Raw genomic sequence first — 23,951 nt, 5'->3', positions numbered from 1 at the left:
GGCCTTCCCTCAAAATCTCATTAATCAATTTTCCACAGAATTTATTCTATGATTCCGGCTGTCTTTAGGCAAGTTTTACTTGGTCAAATACAGAGAGAGTCCAACACGTTCATATTTTAGTCTCCAATTAACATCATGTGGGTGAAGTGTGGGAGTAAAGGTAACATGTCAGCGTTTTCACAGGAGAATATGCAAACTCCTCACAGGAAATCCCAGCCTGGATCCAAACTCTAGAAGATTGTCACAGGAGGCTACTAACAACTGCACATACATTTACTTAACTGTATTTGCTGTTTGACTTTTACTATCAATGCTTAAGAGCTACTTTGATTATGAAATATAACTCATCGAAATTAGTTGATGTGCTTTGTCTGGTCTGCTGGTGAAGTAACATTAATCACAGTGAGATTTGATTAAAAAAACACCTCATAGTTCTTTCACATTCTAATTTTATTCATTCCAACAGCTCTGCCATAAATAGTTTGCAATGATAAAAATCTATTTTCCTCTCAAGTTTATATGAGAGGTTTGTAATTGAAGATAAGTTAAATTTGGATGCTGTATTTTTGTAGTCAGATGTATTTTCACAGTTCTCTCATGTTAGGCAATTGAATGAACAATAATATCAAACAAACATTTTTTTCCTCACTGTGGTGAAGTGTAGAAGTGCATGCTATGAGATTTATTTAATTATTTTCATTTAAAAAAGGATAAGATGATATGGATCAAGTGGTTATTGTACAGACAGACCAACAAGAGAAAATAGTGTTACAGACAGACACTTTAACGCTGCTTCTTTGTTAAGAAATGTGTGTTTTGGCTGATTGATATTGCAACTGTGATTTTCTTTGATGGGATTTTGCATATAAATAGAACATATAGATATTGTATCTGACATATTGAGTGAATTGACTGTGTTTAAATCCAAATGTCTGGCATCACTTTATAAATACGACTAATTCAGAGAAAGTCTTATGTACCCACTTTTACAGTTGGTTGTAAAGTTTCCACGAGGCCCCTGAATGCCTCACTGCTCCAGCAGCTCCTGGTTTATCAGAGGATGGCGCCTCCAGCTGGACAAATAACTTAATTGCGAGGACCAAATTAGCATGTGATGTGTTGCGTAGTTTAAGGGTTTGTAACTGTTTACTCCCGACTTTTCAAACTCGGCTGCACTATGACTGAGAGCGAAACTGTGGTTATTACAGGTAAAATAGTCTGTGTTAGTGAGTCAATATGCGGCCGCATTGTGATTGGTATACTTCAATTCCAGGGTTTGGACCTTTCAGAGAGTTCTTGGTGAATCCCAGCTGGAAAGTAGCTCAGGTAATGTCCACAAGACTCCTTTTGGGTGGCAGTGTTACTATTTTTTGCATTGCTTCAATATAATAAACTGTACAAATTGTTGTAGGGGTTGAAGTTAGTCGGGCTGGGAAAGAAGATTGATGTTTACATCAAAGAGCTACCAGTAAATTATGTTAAATCCAAGCAAATTGTGGCCGATCTGTGGCAAACTCTTCACCCAAAGGTAAGAATAAGGTCTTTATATCTGCATAAACCACCCATGAATGATACAGTGAATTTCTTTTTCAGTTTGGATTAATTTTTTAGGTTAATCTACAAAAGCTGGCTAAAGTGTTGGAGTCATTCTATAAATATACAATGCAATAGCTGTATGGAATGACTATAAGAGAGGCTTGAACGTCTGTAATAGGCTTTAGAGGAGAGATGAAATTAAGGTACATGTAGATGGATCTGGACACCTTCAGTCATTATAGGAAAATAACTTGTTATGCCAATTATTAAAGCATGTATATTGATGTACAGATGCAATAAAACGATTACAAAGGAATAATCTAATTCAAACCGGTAGTGGAGATTTAATACACATAATCTAAAGTAGCTCAAGAGGAGGATATTCAATCCAATTACTCTATGTCATTGCAGTATATTGCAAAATGCCTTCAGAAATGCAGGCTTTCTGTTAATGAACCCCATAACAGTGACGCACAATACTCACCCTTCCTTCTCAAACTCATTCGGTTTGGTTGTAGGACGTTAAATAATTCATTCTCTGCGCTTGTGTGCGTGTTCTGCAGTTTGCTGTGCATCTGGGTGTAGCCAGAGGTTCCAGCATCGTCATGTTGGAGCAAAGAGGGAAGAACAGTGGATACAGAGACAGAGATGTGTGTGGCTTCTGCCCTGAGAGTCACTGCTGCATTCAAGCGGGGCCGGAAAATCTGGACTCCATCATCGACATGAGGAGGGTCTCCAAGCATTTCAGACAGCCTGGGATGGAAGTGATTTCTTCCAGGGATGCTGGCAGGTAGGCTTCTCTTTCTGTTCACAGAGGTTTTGACAGCATGAGCTATTTCTCCCTCTCGTTCCCAGATACCTGTGTGACTTTACATATTACTGCTCACTGTATCACGGTCAGAGGAGAGCGGCTCTTGTTCACGTACCATCAGCCGGCAGCCTGGCCTCCGCTGAGAGACTCGTTCCACTTCTGCAGGCCCTCATACAGAGCATGCTCCATCAGCTGGAGAACCCTTCAGAAACCTGCCTGAAGAGCTGCGGACAGAGAGAGGTAGATCCTTATTGTTGTCTGCACATTTCACGCCACATCAGCAGCAAATCACTCAGTGATGTGAATGGACAAAAAAAATTACCAAAAAAAACAATGCTTCTCATTCGTTTATTTATTGAAAATTTCATGAAAAAAAAAAAGAAAAATACAAGAATTTCTCCGAAACACATTTGGAGACAGCATGTCAAAAATACACCGTCTCAACTATAGTTGTGAAAAAAACTTTGAGGCCTCAGATACAGAGCTTAAAAGAAGACAGTCTAGTGATTTTTTTTTTTTTTTTTGTATTATTTCTTTCCTCAATCATCAAGTAAACACTCAGATTTTGTGAAAGCAATAAAATTATAATAGTAGAACAAGGCCCCCTCAAGAAGGTAAAAGGAATGCAAACCATAAACACAGAGGCATGATAATGATTGACCTCAAACTTATTGCAGTTTGAATGCACTGGTGCACCCTCCGTGAACCTGACGTCTTCATGAAGAAACATTCTGAAGAGTTCAAAGGATGAAGATGATTTTTCAGTGGGTTGCTGTGTATTTAAGCCGGAAGTCTCAAGTGAAGCAAAAAGCATCCGGTCGCGAAGTTGTAAACTATTGTTGCTTGCTAATCATGTCGCCGTTGCCATGACTACCCGTAATCTATGCAACATGCCTGTCCTACGTAGTGTGTCCACACGCTTATTGTAAATGCTGTAGCTTCGACAGGTTTGGGAGTTTCTAATAGCAAGCTAAAGTAGTTCAACAGTTATTCACCTGACAACATGTCTACTCTCAGAAGTCAAATATGGTTATGATACATCCGAACTGGAAAGACAGAAATGCACAGATATGTTAAGCAACTCATCAAGCTGTTTGCTTGTCAGTGGTCATTTCTATGTCAATAATTCAGCAGCACTCCAACTGTTCCTCTATCGAAAACACGATTCACTGTTTGATTGGTTTTTAAATCCTAAATCCTGCTCGTATATAGCACCAATTTTCACATCAGAAGTTTCCTCACATTCATATTGTTATTATTATTATTGCCTTTTGAATGACATTTTAATAGGCTTTAATAGATTGGAATAACCACCATCACTCTTAGTTACAGGCAGAGCCGAGGCTTGATGAAGATATTGGAGCTGTAGAAGCTACTTTTTCCACCTTGTGTGTGTGTGTGTAACATTTTTGGTGACAAAACAGGTGCGTCCAAACAAAATGTATATCATTGAAAGTCAATCGTTCACAAAAAAATCACAAGAGTTGATGAAATATGCTAATGTTTTGAAAAAATGCGGTGTTGATTTTTATCAGTTATAAACTGAAATGATAAAGGAAATAAAAAAAAAAAAGATTATGTTCATGTGAAATAAATCCAAAACATATAAAGAGGTTTATTGTTTGAAGTAATATACTTCCAAAATACATTTTTCTGCTGTCTTCTAATTTTTATTTTGGTAAAAAAAATTTTTTAAGATCCAGTCATCGGGCTGAGCCAGCATTTAAAAATTTGCGCAGGAGGTTAGTGGAGTTGGGAAGTTGTGGCATTCTGCATTAAAAACTCACAGGCGAAATAATGACGATCTTTAAATCACAATGATACGAATTAACAAAACCAACGATCTTGATGACAGTATTTTTCCTCCATTGAAGTTTGTCCTTTCAGGGGCTGCTGTGTTCTCCATAACCGCTTTGTGTAGAAAGTACAGAAATATCCGCGATTCTACATAATGAGCCTGTATAGTTTTTGTTACGAGTGTCATCACTTCGTACGGAATAAACCTAACATGTGCAATGTCATACTGCAGGTAAACAGCTTCTCACTCCTGGTGTTGTGAAGGTGAACATTTCCCTTTTAAAATATTTCTCGTATAATTTTTTTTTTGCCATTTACATAATGACATTTGCACATAAAATGTTCAGATTTTTGTGTTTCAATGGGTTCAGTTTGTAACATTAAATGTAAAGCAAGTGTTTTTTTTGTTTGTTTGTTTTTTGAATGTGTAGTCCTAGCCATCTATCCGATTATAAACTGTTTTACAAGGCTTAAAAGACTGCCACCATTTAGTAATAGTACAGTGTAAGTTCATACAATGTTCCTCATATAAATATCCAGCTGCGTAGATGAACTGCATTGGACACTGCCATCAATGTTGCGCAACACGCTGTCCCGTTTCTTTGTAATCTATGATATAGAAACTTTTTTTTTTTTGTTTCCAGAAGACCTTGGGTCTTGTATGAACATGCTGGATTCATTCCAAAACACTTCTTCCTCTTCTCGTGTGATGGCCCACTCTACTTTGTGAGGTTTATCTAGATCCCTGTGGGTTTTGTTGCTCTGGGTGACGTTACTGATGAGAAAAGGTGAGATGTATCTAATTTTCCATACATGCATTTAAAAAGAGTGAGGTAGATAAATGCTTGATGGGCAAAAAATCCAAAAAAAAAAAAAAATAAAACAGGTTTAAGTTCCCCCAGTCATGACACCAAAGAAAATGCATACAAAAAAATCCAACTTTATACTGAATCAAATGGGGCATTTATACAGTGATTTAAACTGATATCACAAAAGGAAAATAAAAAAATAAATAAATAACACTCCTACAGAAAAGAAAAAAAAAAGGAGAGAAAAAAAAAATCACTAGGCAACATGAGGACAAATCCTTCAAAACACTTTCACTAATCAGCCATTTTAAGACCTTTCCATTCATGACATTGAAATCTGTTCCCTTCACTGGACTTTAACCCATCCTTTATTTGGTTTTTCAGAAGCAATGATTATGAAGAGGAATAATAAGCTTGAAGCGAGCGTACTCAGTCGGAGGAAGTGATGTTAACAGAAGTGGTGTTGTGTTGTGCTTTAACAAATTGGAGGGAACCCCCCCCCCTAAAAAAAAAAGATGGCTGGCATAATTAAGGCAAACGAGACAACCCAAATTGGCCCTATTTACTCGAGAAGAGGCAGGAAATGGATGGGTTAAAATTGCCAGATCTGGTGTAAAGTAGATATCTTGTGGGGGCAAATGGAAACAGAGAGAGAGAGAGAGAGAGAGAGAGAGCACTATTCGATTCAACACAACCTGATACAGACTGGAGAAAGGCGGGTTGAGGAGTAAAGTGAGACAAGTACAGGATGATTATGAGAATGTGTGGAGAAAGCAAAGCCTTTACTTTTGACCTGAGATTGAGTCGCACCTAGAGCACAACACTAGGCGCAGTGCTAGACAACAAGTACAAAAAGGGTGCAGAAAGTACACGCTCACACAGAGAGCTAAGGTGTCCATTCCAAATAATAATAATAATAATAATAATAATAATAATAATAAAGACATCCACAAAACAAATACAGAAAGTAACATTGCAAAAAAAATAAAAGGCAATGAAAAAAAGTAGTGTTACAGAATACCTCTCGGAGAAATGTTTTGTTTTATTTTTATTTATTTATTTATTTTTTAAACAAAGTTGGAGGACTTTTAGAAATGGACTAGTGGAGACCATAAAATACCAAACCTGAAACCTGAAGGGTGTGTGTGTGTGTGTGTGTGTGTGTGTGTGTGTGTGTGTGTGTGTGTGTGTGTGTGTGTGTGTGTGTGTGTGTGTGTGTGTGTGTGTGTGTGTGTGTGTGTGTGTGTGTGTGTGTGTGTGTGTGTGTGTGTGTGTGTGTGTGTGCGTGTGTGTGTGAAATCTAAAAGAGGAAAAAAAGAATAAAATAGCAGCTTTGTTCTGTACAGACATAGAGGCAAACATTGTAACCGTTAGAAAGGTTTAAAAAAGTGACAAAACCAATGATGTGTATAAAAACGATCCAACAGTCAAAAAATACAACTGTAAGACCTTTATATGTGTTCGAAGTAGCGAGAAACAAATGCCTATTCTAAAAGAGACCTCCTGTGAACTGTCTTCCAGCTACTGAAATCTGATCCAACAGCTTCTGGTTTTTATGCCTCAGGTTTGCTGCGGTGTTTATTTGGTGCCATTTAATTTAAACAGCAGTATCAGCGAACAGCGTTCGCCTTCCACATGAAAACAAACAAATTTACAAAGAAAAGGGGCGGTTGAGGAAATCAAAGTGGAGAAAGCCATACGGTTGTAACTGACGTTCAGCGCATCGCAGTGTGAGATGTCTGACGCTTTTGATGTTTTTAAATGTTTCTTCTTCTTCTTTTTTTTTTTAACTAAAGTAAAAACAGACTGAGGCTGTGATTCAGAGCTCGCAGAGTAAAGTCAAACTTCATCCTGCAAATGTTTGAAGGATGAAAGTGATAAAGGGAAAGTGAATTGACATAGGGGGTGGGTGAGAATTTAAGTTATGATTAGCCTCGAAACAGCATACATTTTAGTTTTCATTCTCAATTAATGTAGTCGTGTGACAAAATCACAGCAATTTTGAATGTCTTGAAATTGAATATTCATGCTCGACATCGGGGGTTTTCAAAGTGTGAGAGGATGAGTCGTCCTCCGCCTCAACCACATTGCGCCCTCCAACTGTCACGCTGCACGTGCTTTGTCTCACTCACGCAAGTAGTCATTTTTGGTTAAATGGTCCCAGTGATTTTATCGTAATAATTTTTTTTTTTTTTTATAAAATTATTTGTTCTACTTTTCATTTCTTTCTTGTATCATGATTCCTTCTCAAAACTTATAAGAAAAAAAAACATACTGGGAAAAGGCATTCCCCTGACCCTCCAGATCTTTCCTGCTGCTCCGCCCCCTCTGAAGCTCTCCACTGCCCCCGAGAAGGAGACACGACCCACATTTTGAAAACCACTGCTTTAAAGTTTTAGCCAGTTAAATGATGACCAGATTTAAAAAAAAAAAAAAAAAAATGGAATTACAATGACTGTCCGCTCAGGTTTCTCTTCATGGATTGTGTTTGTTGACAATCCCAATTAATACTGAAACCGGGGCTTTGGGACTTTAAAGCGATACAATTGTGTTCCAAAACAATGGTATGATCAGGCTAGTGGTTTCACATTGATCATTTTCAATAATTAAAAAAAATAAATAAACAAACTGACAATTGCTGTGTTCCATCCTGCAACTCCCTGACAGGCAGCTTTTTGATGACTATTTAAGGAACCACCAGACTATTGGGGTAAGATTGTCCAGACAGACTTTAACTCTGAATCACAGCCTTCAACATGAAGGGACACCTGCATGAAACTGAAGAGGAAAGCTCGATTTGGCAATAGTTTGGCAGATACAAAATAGGCCCTCCCACCACTTTTGACCCACACTCGACGGGATCTCATACAAAATATCGATAGCAAAATGAAACAATGATCTTAGTCCAAACTTACTAATAGAGGCATCGTCACACAACTTCAGCCGTTCAGCTCAAAGTAACAAAGTCATTTTCTTGGAAAGTCACGTCAGAAATGGAGCGATACCACATCGTGGAGAGAATGGTGTGTTTCGTATAAATATACACTAAAATATCCATCGCATCCTCTCTGAAATCATCAGGAAAAAGTGCTCTTCTGTTGGTTTTGCTGGCAGATATGCTAAAAAAAAAACAAACAAACATAATTTTCTTGAAGTTCATGAGAAAAATCTGTAAGTCAGGATACATGCCTGCATTGTTTTCCTTCTTGTCTGACTTTTATGCAACAAAAACGGAAATACAGGCTGTGCAGGATGGAGTTCCCCAGTGTTGAGTCTGAGCCACAAAACTCCAAATGTTTCAGCTAGTCTCTGCCTTTATCTTTTCTTTTCTTTTCTTTTTTTCTTGGAGTTTGTGTTTGACGTTAAAGGAGTGGAGACACCATCTACTGGCACACAGTAGAAGAAAGTATTTCTCACCTCACCCATCCCTCGGTAAGCGAGAGAGGAGAGGTTTGAGTTACCCTGTGTGAGAGGAGAAGGAGGAGCTGGTCTGATATCAGCAGGCCGATGACTGGGGCAGTGGTAGCGCCCGTTCGTTCTTTCTGCCCCCGTTCATGTGTGCATAGGGTTGGAGGTCATCAAAGTTTGGCCGCAGTACCACCACGGGCCCATTGGCCGAAACGTGTCCTGAGTGCTTGTCCAAGGCTTGCCCTGGAGACGCCAAGGCGGAGGCCACTGGGCCCGGGGGGGAGGGGGAGACAGGTCCCAATAGTGGTGTACTCGGGCCTTGCATGGGGGATAACTGCTGGGGATTAGGAGGCGGCGTGGCGCCTGCGCACCCAGACGAGGAAACAACGACAGCGGCACATGGCTGCCGCGTGGATGCAGGATCCAGTGGAATGTTCTCCATGTTCTCCACCTCCATGTCCAGCTCCTCGGTGTCCGGGGGCTTGTTCTCCTCACTGTAGAAGAAGCTCATTTCCCTGAAGGGAGGGTCCAGTTCGTCTTTGATGCTGCTGATGATCTCCAGGAAGGCTGGACGCATCTTAGGGTTGTACTGCCAGCACATCCTCATCAGCTCAAACCTGGAGGTGACACACAGAAGATAAAAGTCTTAGACTGTTCATTCAAGATCGGTTTTCAGCCGATATAATATTCCCAAAAATAAAATAAAACTATTATGACTTCCCACAATGCGACCATCTCATCACAGACAAGTTTGTATCAGCCTGTCACAGACACTGTTCAGTCATTTTGAAGAACTGACAAATAATGGAAGTTTTCTTCAGAAAAAAAAAAAAAGTTCTGTAAAAAAAACTCCAATGCACATTTTCAGAGGCATTGATTCTAAGTAAATCCTGTTAATCCAGTAAATAAAAAAATAAAAAAATCACGTCCATGGAAAGAGTTTCTTGCTCCTCACCAGCAGGTGTCAGTAGATACTAATGTTTAAACTTGGTTCACTGTTGCTCAAGACTAACAGATGCACATGGTGTCATAATGCTGCAAAGTTAACTACCATGTAAAATGTAACATTCACCTTAACCAGTTTTGAATTTCTATTGCACATGTTGCGGGGGATCTCTGTATCTGGATGGTAATGGGAAAAGTAAACTTGATAAATCTGAACCTTTTTTCCTTTATGATGTAACTTCATGCAGATTTATTGACAGGTTCAAACAAAAACTAAACGCATGTAGATCTATGTAAGACTTTAAAAACGTGTGGATATTCATAGATCATTTATTCCTCTAAGACCAAAACCAATTTCAATGGCAGCTCAATTAAATTCTAATAGGTATTTTTCTTCCACCATCAAAAACATGCAGAAAGATCAGTTGAGTGTAGTCAGCAGGGCAGTAAATTATACTAAGGCCACTGTGCCAGGCCAGTGACCGAGCTTTGAGAATGTCAAAACAACATCATAAAAAGGGAGAATTATTACAGTTTTGTGTGGCGCTGCACCACATGCCACAACTTCAATTATACACAAACAAGCTAAGAATACTCTCCAAGGCTCCCTGACATAAACACCTCAGCCATCCCTGCTCTGTTCTTGCTGTTCCCTCTTTTATTTTTTTGGTCTTTCCCAGTGCTCTCTTTGCCGTCTTATAACAAGTTTTGCAGCTGACTGCCAGCTCTCTTCCACACAGAATTACGAGTAAGCACGTGCTTCGTCTTATAGTCCGAAGCAGTCGGGGAGAGGAAGGGGAGCGTTCTGACTTGTTTGTCGGAGGTGCAGCAGGAAGTGTTTCAAAGTTGACGTTCAGATGTCCAAACCCAGGCAGCAGAGACCTCCCATGAAAAGACGTGTAATGCTTGGAGCCGGGCCGACGTACCCGAGTAACCTGTCTGCAAAGTCCAGCCCCCTGAAAACTCTTCCCCCGCCATCTGCTGCCGAGCATGGGGCTTGTCGAAGCAAATTTAGAGAACAAACACTGCAGTAAATCTTGACTTCTCGTCAACGTTTCGCCAGTCATGGCAGACATGACACTTGTTATTTCCGTTACGCTTAATTAACTTACATTTCGCCTGTCAGTTTAGTAGTCCGTCTCTGCTCACAGTGGTTCGTGAGCGGTACACACTATGTGTTGAGTAAGAGCCACAACACGACTGATGTCCCTTGTTCTTCAAGCCAAAGAGGATTTTTGTTTTCTTTGTGCCTCAACTTTCTCAATATTTTGTCTTTATGTACCTATTTCCACACTTTTGATTTAGCACAGTGGTTTTCAAGGTGTGACGTGATCTCGTCTCCGTCCTGGGGAGTACCAGAGAGCTTTGGAGTGGGAGAAAAGGCAACAGCGCGAAAAATGTGGGTGTCAAGGAAAGCCTCTTCTTTTAGGTCTAAATTCATCATAGGTGTAATAGGGAGGAACTCAAATGGTCATTTTTTTTTGGCATAAAACCAGATAATTTCTTGACAATCACAATCTCTTTATAAAGCCTGAGCAGATTTGGCGAACAGAAGATTCACAGTTTTTATTGCCTATACATTCCAAAAATATTAGAAATTCCAGCATCAGCCAAAATTCTTACTTGGTGTGACAAAGCATGTGCAGCCTTTGGTTAGACAGCCAAAGGTGACTCATCCTATCACACTTTGTTACAGAACAGGACGTTTTATTGTTGCCAAAATACAGTATCGATACAGTTTGACTGAGTGAGCAACAACTATTGGTGAATGAAGACAGCGTCTGAGATACCAGCCATAGTTGTGTGTGTTCCTTTAAATTCTAACTTCATAGATGGATATTTTTATTTACCGTTCTGTATGATATAATGTGCCTCTCTTATGTTGCCAACTGCACTGCTTTGGTGGCCGCTAATTTGAGCCGGAGTCAAATTCTTATACATGGCTACACACTTTGTCAAGAAGCAGATCTTGAATCTTTGGGATAAATAAATGGTGATTGTTACTTGTATCTGTGAATGTTTGTGTTAAAACTGTGTTTATTACAAGAGAGTGGACACATGGCCATAGTTTATCTGAGGAGAAGAGCCAGAAAAGCTTTGCAAAATCAAAAACAGACACAATGAGTATAGAACAGTCAACAACAACAAAACAATTATGGTAAAGACATAATCTACAAGAAATTCACTTGAAACAAAACAACAAAAACTCGAACACATGTCCACGATGTGGTGAAGCCTTGACGCACAATCGCGCTGTAAGTGATACTGCACATTCCACAGGAAATCACAATGTTTAACATGATTAGAGACTGCATTTTATTTTCAACAAACCCTGCGAGGAAGAATGCACTTTTGTCTGTCGGAAACTAGAGACAGAAACATGGGACATCCAATCAATGACCCACAGCTACCTGAGAAAGACAGTACAAGGAGGAAGCATTCAAAGCGCTCCAAATATGAGTCATCCCACTGTGCACTATTCTGCCCACTTCCACTTTTTGTATCCTTCCATTCAGGCTTTGTATGAATGTCTGGCTTCACTACACTTCGCCACTCGTCTGGAAATCTCCATTAAGTCACTGCAGCAGGGGCGACCATCAGCAGTGGCCTGACTCCCTTGTGTGCCGCTTACAGACCGGGAGGCTGAACCCCCTCCCTCCACCATCATCCCCACCACCACACCACCACCTCTGTAACACAATCCACACACTCCTGTAATCAGGACAAAACAGTCAGGCTGCCATAGAAACCAGAGGTTTGTGTCTGCACAACACAACACATCTCTCTCTCTCTCTCTCTCTCTCTCTCTCTCTCTCTCTCTCTCTCTCTCTCTCTCTCTCTCTCTCTCTCTCTCTCTCTCTCTCTCTCTCTCTCTCTCTCTCTCTCTCTCTCTCTCTCTCTCTCTCTAAGGTGAGGTCAGCCATGGAGAGCGGGATTGGAGAGTGCAAAATGCCTTCTTGTTGAGGTCAGGGGGAGAGAGCAGAATTGCATATATGCAGCATGCATGTTGACGTGACAGCTGTTCTGTTTTCTTTAATGGCCTGGTTGACTCATCAAAGGATTGTAAATAAATAGATAAATTATTCCTGTCGCTCTCGTTCTTTTGGCAGATGGACGGACACCATCTCCATAGCTGGAATGAGTTGCATCTTTCACACGCTCGCCGTGGCATCCCTTCTATGGGCTCAAGCTGACGGGTGAGGAGGCTTCTCACCGCCAGCTGACCACCGAGACCATGTCGTCAACGCGCTACATTTAACCTGTGACGTTAATGTCAGCCTGCGTTTTGGCTCCGAATCAACATCAACACACATGATAGCCTACACATTCTGAACCACAACCTAAAATAGACGCTGTTCAAAATATTAATGGGGCAGAAGACGTGCCGGGCGGAGGCAGTCAAGGATAAAACAATACATCCTTTGGGGCTTTTGCAAGAGAAACACGAAGGTCTTCAATGTACAGTATTACACAATTGTTGACAACTCATAGAAAACAACTCACAGCATGTCGGGGCAGTTGTCAGGTTTGTCCAAGAGTCCTCCCTCCATGACGAAGCGCAGCACTTGTTCGTTGGACATGCCCTGATAAGGCTGCTCCGCTAAGGTGGCGATCTCCCAAAGTACGACTCCGAATGACCTGCAACAAGAGATGAGAACACACATTCATGTAATGTGTTGTTGTCTCTTATCCAAGCTTCCGTCAGTACTGTTTACATTTGATAGGACGCAAGACAAAGTTTAATCCCTCAGTAAGTCATATCTCGAAGAACATTTCACTACGTCTGATTAAATGTCGCATCTATAAATCTTCATGACAAAGTGGGAAAATTGATTTGCAATCAATTACTCAATACAATATGGTATGCAAGTTGGCTCCGGTGTGATCCTCGTGAACAAAAACGCCCTGAGCCAGTCCTCTGTTTGACCCCTGGCTGGCTGGATCTTCACAAAAATAAGTTTTTTTTTAATAGTTTAATCCAGAGGCATATTTTATCTTACAGGTTTATAAAATCCCATTTCATGCTGTCCGTCATGTTGAAAGTGTGAAGTGTTGAAAGGCTAATTGTTCACCATGACAAGTCATTTAAAACCAGTGGGGGGGGGGAAAAACACACAAAAAAAAATCACTTTTAACCACAAAACACTCTCTTCTGTTTAGTTTTTACACACCCTATCAAAAAGAAATGTGCTTCACTTCCTAAAGGTTCAATATGGTGAAATCAGAGTGTATATATTGTTTTAAAAGTACAAAAAAAATGTGTCTGATGTGTAATATTATCATTTCTCTATCTAAATGTTCAAAATTAAAAATGGATTTAAATCAACACACTAATCTAATCAGCTGGAGACTTAAACAGAAGATAAAGGAAGACAGTGTGACATCAAGCTTAACCGCTCAAAAGGGTAAATTTATGTCATGAGAATAGTCCAATTTGATTTAGTTTAATATAACACTTATTTTTATTACGGGTTCAGGGTTTTCTGTGTAACATGTACATGTTCTCCCTTTGCATTGGTTTTCTCTGGGAACTCTGGCTTCAAACAAAAGTCTTGTTAGATTATTTGTTCACACAAATACGATACCCTTAAATGTGTGTATCTCTCCGATTGTCTGACTCTATTTGCCCTGTGATGGACTGGCAACCTCTCCAGGGTATATATTGTTTTACTACTAATTACTTCTTTTGGGATATATGCATTATACCCTGCTCAGATATTCATTTTTGAATATATGAGCTAGGAAAAGCCCTGATGTATAGCCCTCCACCTCACCACCCACAAATACGACTTCATCCTTCGACCTGAAGTCGGCTCCAGTGAGCGAATCACATGATTTCGTAACTTTAGAACCAGTTTCGGTCTGAAATCTTCCCAGCAGAAATCTCCTCAGGTCACACTGCTCTGACATCATGTTGGGGCAATTCAGGAAACTTTTTCACCAAACTAACAGACCACAGTTAGTTATTTGTTTACTTTGTCACATGTCCATGTGGCATACACACGTACACGTACACGCACACGCACACGCACACACACACACAGACACAGACACAGACACACACACGCACACACACACACACACACACAGAACTAACGCTGCATATAAGTGAGGGCACTGGTTTTCTGTTTAGAGCGTCCACAAAGTCACCTCCTCATTTAGGCTGGAGTGGGTTTGTCCAACACCAAACTTCTGTGCAACATCAAAGAGGGAGATATAGTACACAGAATGTGGAGGTGGGTTTGTGCTGGCACTGCAGCCTCTAATTTAAGAACATCTGGAGCAGTTTAAGCCCACTCGTAGAGACTGACCCGTGGGACAATTTGAGTAAGGAAACAAAAACATGCAGGGAGCTAGTAAACACGTGTTCTTTCCCAAGTAGTAAAAAAATGTGTCTGAGAATCCTTGAATCCTTTCCTTTTAAAAAAAAAGAAAAAAAGAAAGAAAGAAAAGGAAGGATAAAATATTCCTGGCCTTTACTATTCTGTTATTGCAAATGGAATTTCCAAAGAAGCTGCCAGAAAGCAAAGATTTTGATGGTTTAGGAAATACTAGCTGTCGTGGCAGGACATGCATGTTCAGACAGTAAAGTAAGAAGAAAAAAAAAGGTTGTGGTGTAAAATAATCTGTACATTTTTACAGTTTTGACCCTATAGCATGAACTGTTTTAGAATACCAACATGTACAAGAACACAAAAATATGCACGCGGTTTTTGAAACATACAGCAAGCCCCCTGGATTAGAGCAGGTCCACACATGTATAATGGCGTTTTTTTTTGTGCGTGTGAGAGACACGTGTTCTCATACCAGACATCAGACATTGTAGTGAACACGCCGTCTTTGAGCGACTCGGGAGACATCCAGCGGACGGGCAGCAGGCCTTTCCCTCCTTTTCGGTAGTAATCCGTCTCATAAATATCTCTGGTCATGCCAAAATCTGAAGACAGAAATGAGAAGAGAGGTTGGGAAAACCACTATAAATCACTCACTGTGTGTGGGAGAGGATGCTCCAGAGAGCTCATCGCTCCCCCTCACCTCCTTCCCCCCCTCTGTCCATCTACATTAGGACTCCACTGCCTCAGGCACTCAGTGAAATCCAAACACTTATTCTCAAGGCCGGCGGAGCGAGTTCAGCATTGAGCAACCTTGAGGAGGCTGAAGGCATGTTATTAACTTGACTTACCTCCAATCTTAACAGTGAAGTCCTCTGCCACCATGCAGTTCCTGGCGGCCAGATCTCGATGGACAAATTTGTTGGCATTTAGGTACGCCATGCCATCAGCGATCTCCCCGGCCATCTGAGTCATCTTTTTGAGAGGGGGGAGGACCTGGGTGGTGGAGTTCTGCAGCAGAAAAGATGAAATGAGCTTTATAATGTTGTTCAGTCCGGAATAAAGCAGCACGGATGTTGTGTAAATATAGGATGGACTCGCAGAGAAAAAAAGAGCGGGGAACCTGTGTAACAAAATAACAAAAATATCACAACCCGTACTTTTCTGTATGTAGTACAGGCATGAAGGGTGTGTATGTGTCTGTGTCTGCATTTCAGGAAAGCTGCTTACTTCTTTGCGCAGGGAGCGCAGGTGGCTCTTGAGATCTCCACGGGTCATCAGCTCCATAATCACCAAGGTTGGCTGCCCCTGAGAGACCACGCCCAGGAGGCGTACCTGCATTCATCACAACAGAGCACGGGTCAGCTGGGATAAAGCAAAAGCTGCATCCCAAATCCACAACACACAATACACTGAATAAAGTAGTCCAAACACAGGAAGAGAAAAGATACTTAAAATCGAATTGTAAAAAGTGAACATTCTTAAAGAGCCTTAAGTACTGCTATGGCATACACCCAAGATGGGCAATTGATTTTTCAACAGGGGGACACACATGAAAACTAGGACACTGTGAAGGTCTGAGTAATTCTGCTCAATAGGAACATATCTCTTTTATCTTACAGGGTTTTGACAAGTTACTGCCTCCACTCTACACCTGTCACCTTTTTTTTATGTTGTTTGTTATCTGTGATTTGAATCTTTTAACACTGATGTTGGGGAAAGTTAATCCCACAAATAAGAGCGGCATACATTGGAAGAAAAAGGCTGGCAGCTTGAAAATAAAAGCAAAGCAGCTGTATTGCATGCATTATGCACAGCAATTTCACTTATAAGTCATATTCTCATTTCTTTGTGACCCTACAGTGCTCCAAACGTATGAGAATCAAAGAAGTAAACCAATCAGATTTATATTTTATGAAGTAGGAATTCAAAAGCAAAAAGTTGTCAGAGATACAGAGTGGACATTAAAATGCAGAATAAAAAAAAAAAATTACACTTCAAATAGTTCTTATTTTTTGCCTTCTCTGTCAATTTATTTTACAATCTAAGAAACAGACATTAGAACAAATTGAGTTCCTTTTCCATCTTATGTCTGCATTTGAAGAAATCGTTTCTCTTTAACTCTTACAAATGGTTCAAGCTGAATTTAAGAATGGAGCGTTTAGGTTTTTAGCGCTTCACTAAAAAGTTTGTAACAGCAGCTTTGTAGAGAGGACATCTATAACACGTGTACGTAATGTAGGTAATGACGCTGTGATCACACGGATGAGAGAATACACACAGTCTTCCTCAGGCTGCAGCTGCTCGACTGAAGCCCGGACCGGAGTTCTCAACACACATGACCTGCTGATAGAAAACCTTCTAATGGCGTCGCATCTTACCACATGGTGACAATTGAACTCCTTCATGACAGAAGCTTCGTTCAGAAACTCAATCCTCTCCCTCATGCTGGCCGACTCGTTGACCGTTTTAATGGCCACCCTGGTCTCAGGGTCGTCTTTGACCACTCCCTTCGCGAGGCCTTCGTACACCATACCGAAGGAGCCCTGGCCCAGCTCTTTGTGCATGGTTATCTTCTCTCTGGCCACTTCCCACTCATCCGGGACGTACACTGACACAGCAGCAGAGGAAGCAGGTCAACAACGCATGAGCACACCATAAAATGTAAACGATAGAAAATCAAGAGGATATCGGATATACTTACTCTCAGCAGCACTTATGTACTCCGGATTGACAGATGCATAAAGGACTCCATTCCCCAGCCTGTCGTTATTTCTGTTAACACAAACTCAGCTCAGTTAGACGGCAGGCAGCTCTGACTGTGGAAGCGATATGTAATTTGCAATAGGAAAGGGTAATGTAAAGGAAGGCAACACATATTGACCGTATTTAGGACTATACTGGTCATTAAAATGTGATAGCCTGAAAAAACCATGGAGAATAGACAAACTTTGCCTGGCAATGTGGAAACTCTTAATGGAACACTTGCCTTTTCTTGTTGACAAAGAAGAGGATGGTGGTCAGGCTGGCGATTAAAAGTGTCACCAAAATGGGGATTATGATGACCAAGTAGAAGGTGATTTTATCTTCTCCTGTCCAGAAAACAGAAGAAAAAAACAAAACAATGAACAGCACTGACCAAAGGGCGTCACATATTGGCAGCCAAATTTCCAATCACAGATTTAACGTAAGGAGAAGTGTTGCATTACGTGTCGGTGGAGGCACGTAGAAAGACACGCTCTCCGTCCAGGAGCCGTTCCCTGCCAAAGAGGTGGCGCGCACACGGGCAGAGTAGTTTCCCGAGCCCAGGTTGGTAAGCCGGGCTCCTTTGTACTCGCGATAGTGCTGTCGTGACACGCACCCTTGTTTCTCCGGCTGGAGGAAAACACCAGATGGTTATTGCTCGAACGCAGCACAAGGTCGAGGTCAGACACAGAGTGTAAGGCTGAATATTGCCTGTTCTTTCTTGTGTTTGTTTTTCTTGTTTTTAATTTTTAACCAGTGTCGGGCAAAAGAAGTTACTTATCACCATAAAGTAATGTCCTCATCCAGAGAATATGTTTTTCTATAATGTTCTCATCCAGACAAATGCTTTTTGTGATTTGACATATTGGAGCTCTATAGTACAGAGTAAATAGCTAACATGACAATTTTTTACACTCATCTACCTCAATAATCACATTATTGTCCAAACTTAATTTTACCTTGTTAAAGGATTTTTATATCCTGATAACTTTAAAGTTAATCTACTATTCCTACAATTCATAGAAACGTCATGTACCAAAATCAGACTCTTTCGAAAATATATCCATCTGGTTCTAGAGTCCTTCTTGAGTCAAAGTATTGCATCAAATCAAATATAACACACACTCATTCAACAGGAACGCTTATAGTGAGTTATGCAAACCTACATCCAGGAGAAAACAGACCAAAAATGCTATGCTGTTTTTGTGTTTTTTTACAAAGATTATTATTCTTCTTGCACAGAATCTTATATTGAATGTTTTGTAGTTGCAATTTGAAAACTTAAAATAAAACATGTGGAACTTTGATCTGTTGGGATCCAATAGGCCCAAAATGTGATCAAAAACGTCTATCACAGAGGCGCATGAGCATCAAGGCGACTTATTTCATGATAACAACTAACCGTCTTTAAATGTTTTTCTTCTTGCAGTTTTACTGCATGTTTGATTTGAAAAAAACATGTGGACAACAACAAAAGCTTGATGCCAGATGCCCTTCCTGATGCAACCTGGATTAAGGACCGTGCAGACAGGTACCCATGTGCAGTGGGATTTAAACCAGAGAACGTATGGTAACAAGCTCGCTTTGCTAACCTCTGGGCCTCCACTGCCCAAACTGCATGTTTCTAAATAATTATAACATACTCCATATTCTTTACTTACACCACTATGGATCCACTATAATTTCAAGTTAGTAATACAGTAATTACAGAGTGATTACAATTATTACCTGGTTCAAATGTGGGGGGAAATAAAATCCTTTTCATATCCCCTGTGAAACCAGTAATTCGTAGATATTTGAAAAGTGAGCTTTTAGCCACACAGAATGTGGACATGGTCCACCGGCTGCCCTGCCCGTTTCAGTTGCTTTACATATTCTTGGTGTCACAATTATTCAGAAAAGACCCATTTCAATCAGAATGGACACAAGTTACTACAAGCAGTTGTAAAAGTGTCACACAAGCACAGATGTATATAGGGTAGCATTGGTGTGTGAGTATACACATGCATGGCACCTCTATTTATACACAGCGTGGCTCACCTCAGTCTCAAGGCGGTATTTGATCTCATACATCAGGATGAGCCCGTTGGGCATGACGGGCTCCGGCCAGTGCAGCACCACACGCCCATGAACCTTGTCATGACTTTCGTAGCTCACCTTCCCGGGGATATCATCTGCTTTGACTGTGAACGAAACAAACATCCACGACATCAAAACAAGCATAGATAACTAAGAAAAAAACGTGGCCACAGACCAGACCAGATTTCCATCCACAACCTTTTTGTCTGTGTGTGTGTGTGTGTGTGTATGTGTGTGTGTGTGTGTGTGTGCGTGTGTGTGTGTGTGTGCGTGTGTTTCTCACCTGCAGGTTTGGTCCTGGAGAAGACAAAGGCTCCGGCGCTGCAGCGGCCCACCTCTTCGTTACAAGCATGGATGTCAATACGGTAGACAGTGAACGGTCGAAGGTTATGGATCTCCAGAACCTCTGCTGTGCTCTTGTCTTCTAAGAATGGGTACTCTTTAATTGGGGGGATACCATCTGTATTGTTGTCCCCTGGGCCCAGAGTGGTATTCCCTCGACCGCCCTCGTAATACAGAGTGTTGTTTGCGATACCAAAGACATCTCTGCGGCGTCGGTCTGGAGGTCTGAAACACAGAAACACAACCGTTACAAAGAGCCTGAATAAATGTTGACTAAGACCATTAAAGCAGGAGAATAGAAACGTGTGTTGAATTGATGTTGCTGTAATACATACAGTAGTTGTAATTAGATACTTTATCACTCAAGAGGATGACAGTAAGGCAACAGCAACAGGTTTCAATACTCTTATTGTCGTTCACAGTGCGAAAAGGCTCAGGGAATGAGCCTTTGCAAATGTACGTCTGGGCCAGCGATATTGCCTCTGTATTACTTGAAAAATCTTCTACATTTGTATACATATTTGTAGATTTTTTTTCACTACCAAAAACCTCCCCCCCCCCCCCCCCCCCAATGCTGAAACATCTACTGGATAAGTCACTGTATACGACGTGTATTTTGTTTTTGTGTCTGCATGCAGTGTGTTTCCAGATGCTGCACACTACTCCCAGAGGTGTTGTATTGAACAGTGAGGTCAGACAGATCATTACATAGATGACAGATGGAGAAACAGTAAAAAAAATAATAAAAAATTAAAATCTCTCGCGATTTGAGCATCTTTTTCTAAAATATTCAAACATTGAACAATGTTCAGCTGCCAAACACAGGGCACTGGGGCGAATGTACACATCATAGAGTTGACGATATGCAGAAGAGCTGCCTGGAGCTGTACATCGTCACCAGAGAGGTTCAAACACGCGGTGACAGATGTGACTGTGGAGGCAGTCGCATGAGAAACACCCCAGGGCTTGTTGTCTACCTGTGAAACCCGTAGGATATTCAGCTCAGACGGACAGCAGAGAGAAAGACCCTGGGCTCTGAGTTGAAGAATAAAAAGACGTATTGACAGTTTCACAGAGCCTTTGCTACTGTGATGAATGTTTTTAATCAATCAAGCCATAAAGGTTTACTTGTACAGCACCTTTCAGACAGGTAAATGTAATTCTAAGTGCTTCACAACAGAATAGCAGTAAAAGCTGAACAAAGAAATGAAAGAGTTTAATCGCACCGTCAAACATTTCATTCTTTAGTGTGTGCGCGCACACAGAAAACATACATACATAAAAACACACACAAAGCCATGTCAACATTTTTACTGAGATTAAAGTAAGTCCAAAATAATGGAATAAAAGGAAACTGGTCAAATGTACTAAATATCATATAACAGTAAGGAGTAAACAGATGTATTCATAGTAGTTATAGTTATCAAGTTAACCAATTCAAATAAATAAAAGCGTAGATGATGATAGCCAGGTTAAGTTCACATATGACAACACTAAATGAATATAAGTTATTACAAGGTGAACTAGAGTAATAAAACTTTTAATGAATATATGAGTAAACGAGCCATAACATTTAAAGATTTTTAATATGGCACATTTCACACTGCATTTTTATGCCACACAGCAACCCCTACATATTTTCTTTATATATCAATATGCTCATCACTGGGTTTATCAAATGAAAACTGTGTCCTGACTTTTCAGTCAATGGTCTAATTGAATAAATGTTCTTAAACATTACTGACTGAGCAAACCTAAAGCCAACCATTTGTTGAGTTTATGCAAACTTGTACCTACTGGAGGAGTACAACGACACCGACGTTCACGTGGGAAAGACCAGTCACACTGACATGTCAACATTTCTCTCTGACAGCTGTTACTGGTGCACTCCAGTGACGCAAAGCCGAGCACTTCAGTCACCGCTGACACTAACATCACGAATTTATTATGAAAGCTAATAGCAGAGCCGTCGGTACAGACACAGATACACAAGATGTTTTCACACTGGCACGCAGCGAGAAGAGGCAAGATGTCCAGATGAAACAAAACCTGAGGGATTTTGTTTCTGTTTTGTGCGGGTAATCAGAGCACGAAGAAAGGCAGCCCAGTCGCAACACTGTGAAAAAGCTCATCAGCTGACTGAAGTGGGACTTATAAATAGTGACTTACTACACAGTTGGTGTCCTGACCTCGCCCGCTAAAAAAAGAGCTACCTTTATGCAATGGAAGCCAGGAAGGAAAGCCGTGACTACACGTTCAGTCGGCGGAGAGGAGGGCATATTTTCAAATGCTTGGCAACTCAGACGTCACTGCAAGTTAAATGAGAAAGGTGAAACACTTGTGGTTGTGATGCAAAAGAGGATTTAACTTTCAGGCAAGGGCAGAAAATAGGGTTTGAATCCAGATTGCTGAACTGGTAAATTCTAAAATGATTTGCTGTGTTGAGCACATCGGACAGGCTAAACTATTTTGTGTGTGTGTGTGTTTTTTTTTGGAGGGGGGGCACCAATAGATCACTTTGAAGGCTGTTGGAGACTTGATCTATACATTTTAGCTTCACAATGCATCACAAAAGGCCTCGTGATGCTGGCTTTAATGAGTATGAATTGAGCAATCGCAGCATGCGCCTTCCTCTTAGTAAATATTTGACCTCAGTTGTCTTGTTTGAGAAGCAGCTCAAAACCTTTGCTAAATGATCTTGTAATGGCTCTTGTATGAACTCTACTTTACTCTAGTCTTCACAGTCGTGTATTGGTGAACACACTCGCCTCAGAGCATGAATGTCCAAGTTGAGCTTGGGTCTTTTTCTTTGGAGTTTGCATGTTCTCCCTACGTGTGTGGAGGGTTTCCTGTTTGTCTCTTTGATTGACTGATGACATGACCATGGTGGACTCTGTCTTCACTCATAGTCAGCTAATTAATTAGATCCCTTTATTGGGGATTTGATGTCTTTCAATTGTATTTTTTATTTTAATGTCACTATTATTATTATTAGTATTATTATTATTATTATTATTATTATAGGCATTTGATGTAAATCACTGAAAGGTTGTTTTCTCAATACGTTCGCACTCAAAGTTGGATTTGCGATAAACAGAGTTTCAATTAAAAATACAGGACATTCTCCAATATTTGTCAATACTCTAATACTATGACATTCTTTATTTTTAGATAAAATATGAAAGCCATGATAATAGTCACATTATAAGTATGATTTTCCAAAATGGATTGGGAAAATCAAAATAAAAGACTACCTGTTTGAATTAAATTGTGGATGAAATGGTAATTGTTGTTGTAGTCAAACAGTTTGAGATGGACCTGTATAGTTGTAGATTTTTCCTCAAACAATATATTTTAGGGGATGTGTATTAGTCTTTTTAAGGAAATGGGGGGATTATACCCCCTGTTCCCAACTGATTTCTACCAAAGCTTTTAGGGAGTCTATTTCTCCGTAAGTATTCATCATGAGTTTCAACAGTAGGTGATTACAGTAAATAAAAGCTGCAGTCGGCTGATGACAGGTTTTGAATCATGCTAAAAAGTCTGCTGAACAGATACTGGCAGCCGCCGTCTCTGTGCAGCCGCCCTCCTCCCCTCCAGTAAATCAGCCTGTCTTCCCTATTTTCTGTTTGTCTTCAAGCGCTGATGGGGCTCTTCCCTCATTCATTTAAATTCCAGATGGATCCACTGTACATTTCCTGGCAGCTGTCTCTATCCAGAAAAAAAAAAAAGGAAAGTCTCGGACAAAGAGAGTGTGCAAGGGGAGGAGTAGAGTGGAGTGCCGAGTCGAGGGGGACAGAATGGAAAACATTTCCTCTTCTTTCTGTTTCTGTTTTCACACACCCTCTTTCCCCTCACCCTGGGTCTAAACCCTGAACTTTTGTTTGAAAAAAAAAAAAAAAACACTGAGCGTTTCAAGGCCTTTCCCTGGAGTAGTTTGTAATAAAGCTGGCTGTGTTACAGTGGAGAGGCTGTGCGTACACCGGCTGGGACACTTTGCTTCAGGCCAGGGACCTGCCACTCGCCAGTCTCCTAGACAGCTATACGATAACAAATCAACATAGCCAGAAACAGGGAGGAGGAGGAGGACAGATATGTGTTCAATTACAATAGAAAGCTATGTTCTATTATTTTCCCCCCCAAACA

The 23,951-nt window shown here is 40.6% G+C and overlaps 2 protein-coding genes across 3 annotated transcripts in view; one reads left to right on the top strand and one right to left on the bottom strand.

Annotated features, from left to right (window-relative positions):
- The first annotated feature begins 1,169 nt into the window (after positions 1-1,169).
- Positions 1,170-11,940, top strand: pgpep1l (pyroglutamyl-peptidase I like). 2 transcript variants are annotated; one of them, XM_080504844.1, is made up of 5 exons: positions 1,170-1,326; positions 1,412-1,528; positions 2,100-2,326; positions 2,392-2,587; positions 11,823-11,940. In XM_080504844.1, the coding sequence occupies exons 1-5, from the start codon at positions 1,237-1,239 to the stop codon at positions 11,916-11,918; spliced, it is 726 nt and encodes a 241-aa protein (XP_080360970.1). In that variant the 5' UTR covers positions 1,170-1,236; the 3' UTR covers positions 11,919-11,940. The 2 variants fall into 2 exon arrangements, with proteins under 2 accessions (XP_080360970.1, XP_080360971.1); XM_080504845.1 differs by lacking the exon at positions 11,823-11,940 and adding an exon at positions 3,025-4,819.
- igf1ra (insulin-like growth factor 1a receptor) overlaps positions 5,065-23,951 on the bottom strand; it is a 78,557-nt gene continuing 59,670 nt past the window's right edge. Inside the window, exons 11-21 of the mRNA XM_080504849.1 lie at positions 19,747-20,030; positions 19,425-19,567; positions 17,849-18,014; positions 17,629-17,731; positions 17,344-17,414; positions 17,021-17,250; positions 15,870-15,974; positions 15,491-15,650; positions 15,115-15,244; positions 12,811-12,945; positions 5,065-8,978 (exon numbers count right to left, since the gene is read on the bottom strand). Of these exons, the coding sequence (XP_080360975.1) occupies positions 8,450-8,978; positions 12,811-12,945; positions 15,115-15,244; positions 15,491-15,650; positions 15,870-15,974; positions 17,021-17,250; positions 17,344-17,414; positions 17,629-17,731; positions 17,849-18,014; positions 19,425-19,567; positions 19,747-20,030 (2,056 nt within the window). The 3' untranslated portion in view covers positions 5,065-8,449. The remainder of the gene's footprint in view (positions 8,979-12,810; positions 12,946-15,114; positions 15,245-15,490; positions 15,651-15,869; positions 15,975-17,020; positions 17,251-17,343; positions 17,415-17,628; positions 17,732-17,848; positions 18,015-19,424; positions 19,568-19,746; positions 20,031-23,951) is intronic.

This window comes from Blennius ocellaris (genome assembly GCF_963422515.1).
Source record: "Blennius ocellaris genome assembly, chromosome: 11".
Classification (NCBI taxonomy): domain Eukaryota; kingdom Metazoa; phylum Chordata; class Actinopteri; order Blenniiformes; family Blenniidae; genus Blennius; species Blennius ocellaris.
The sequence above is the reverse complement of the archived record's forward strand: the minus strand, read 5'-3'. Positions and strand labels throughout refer to the sequence as shown.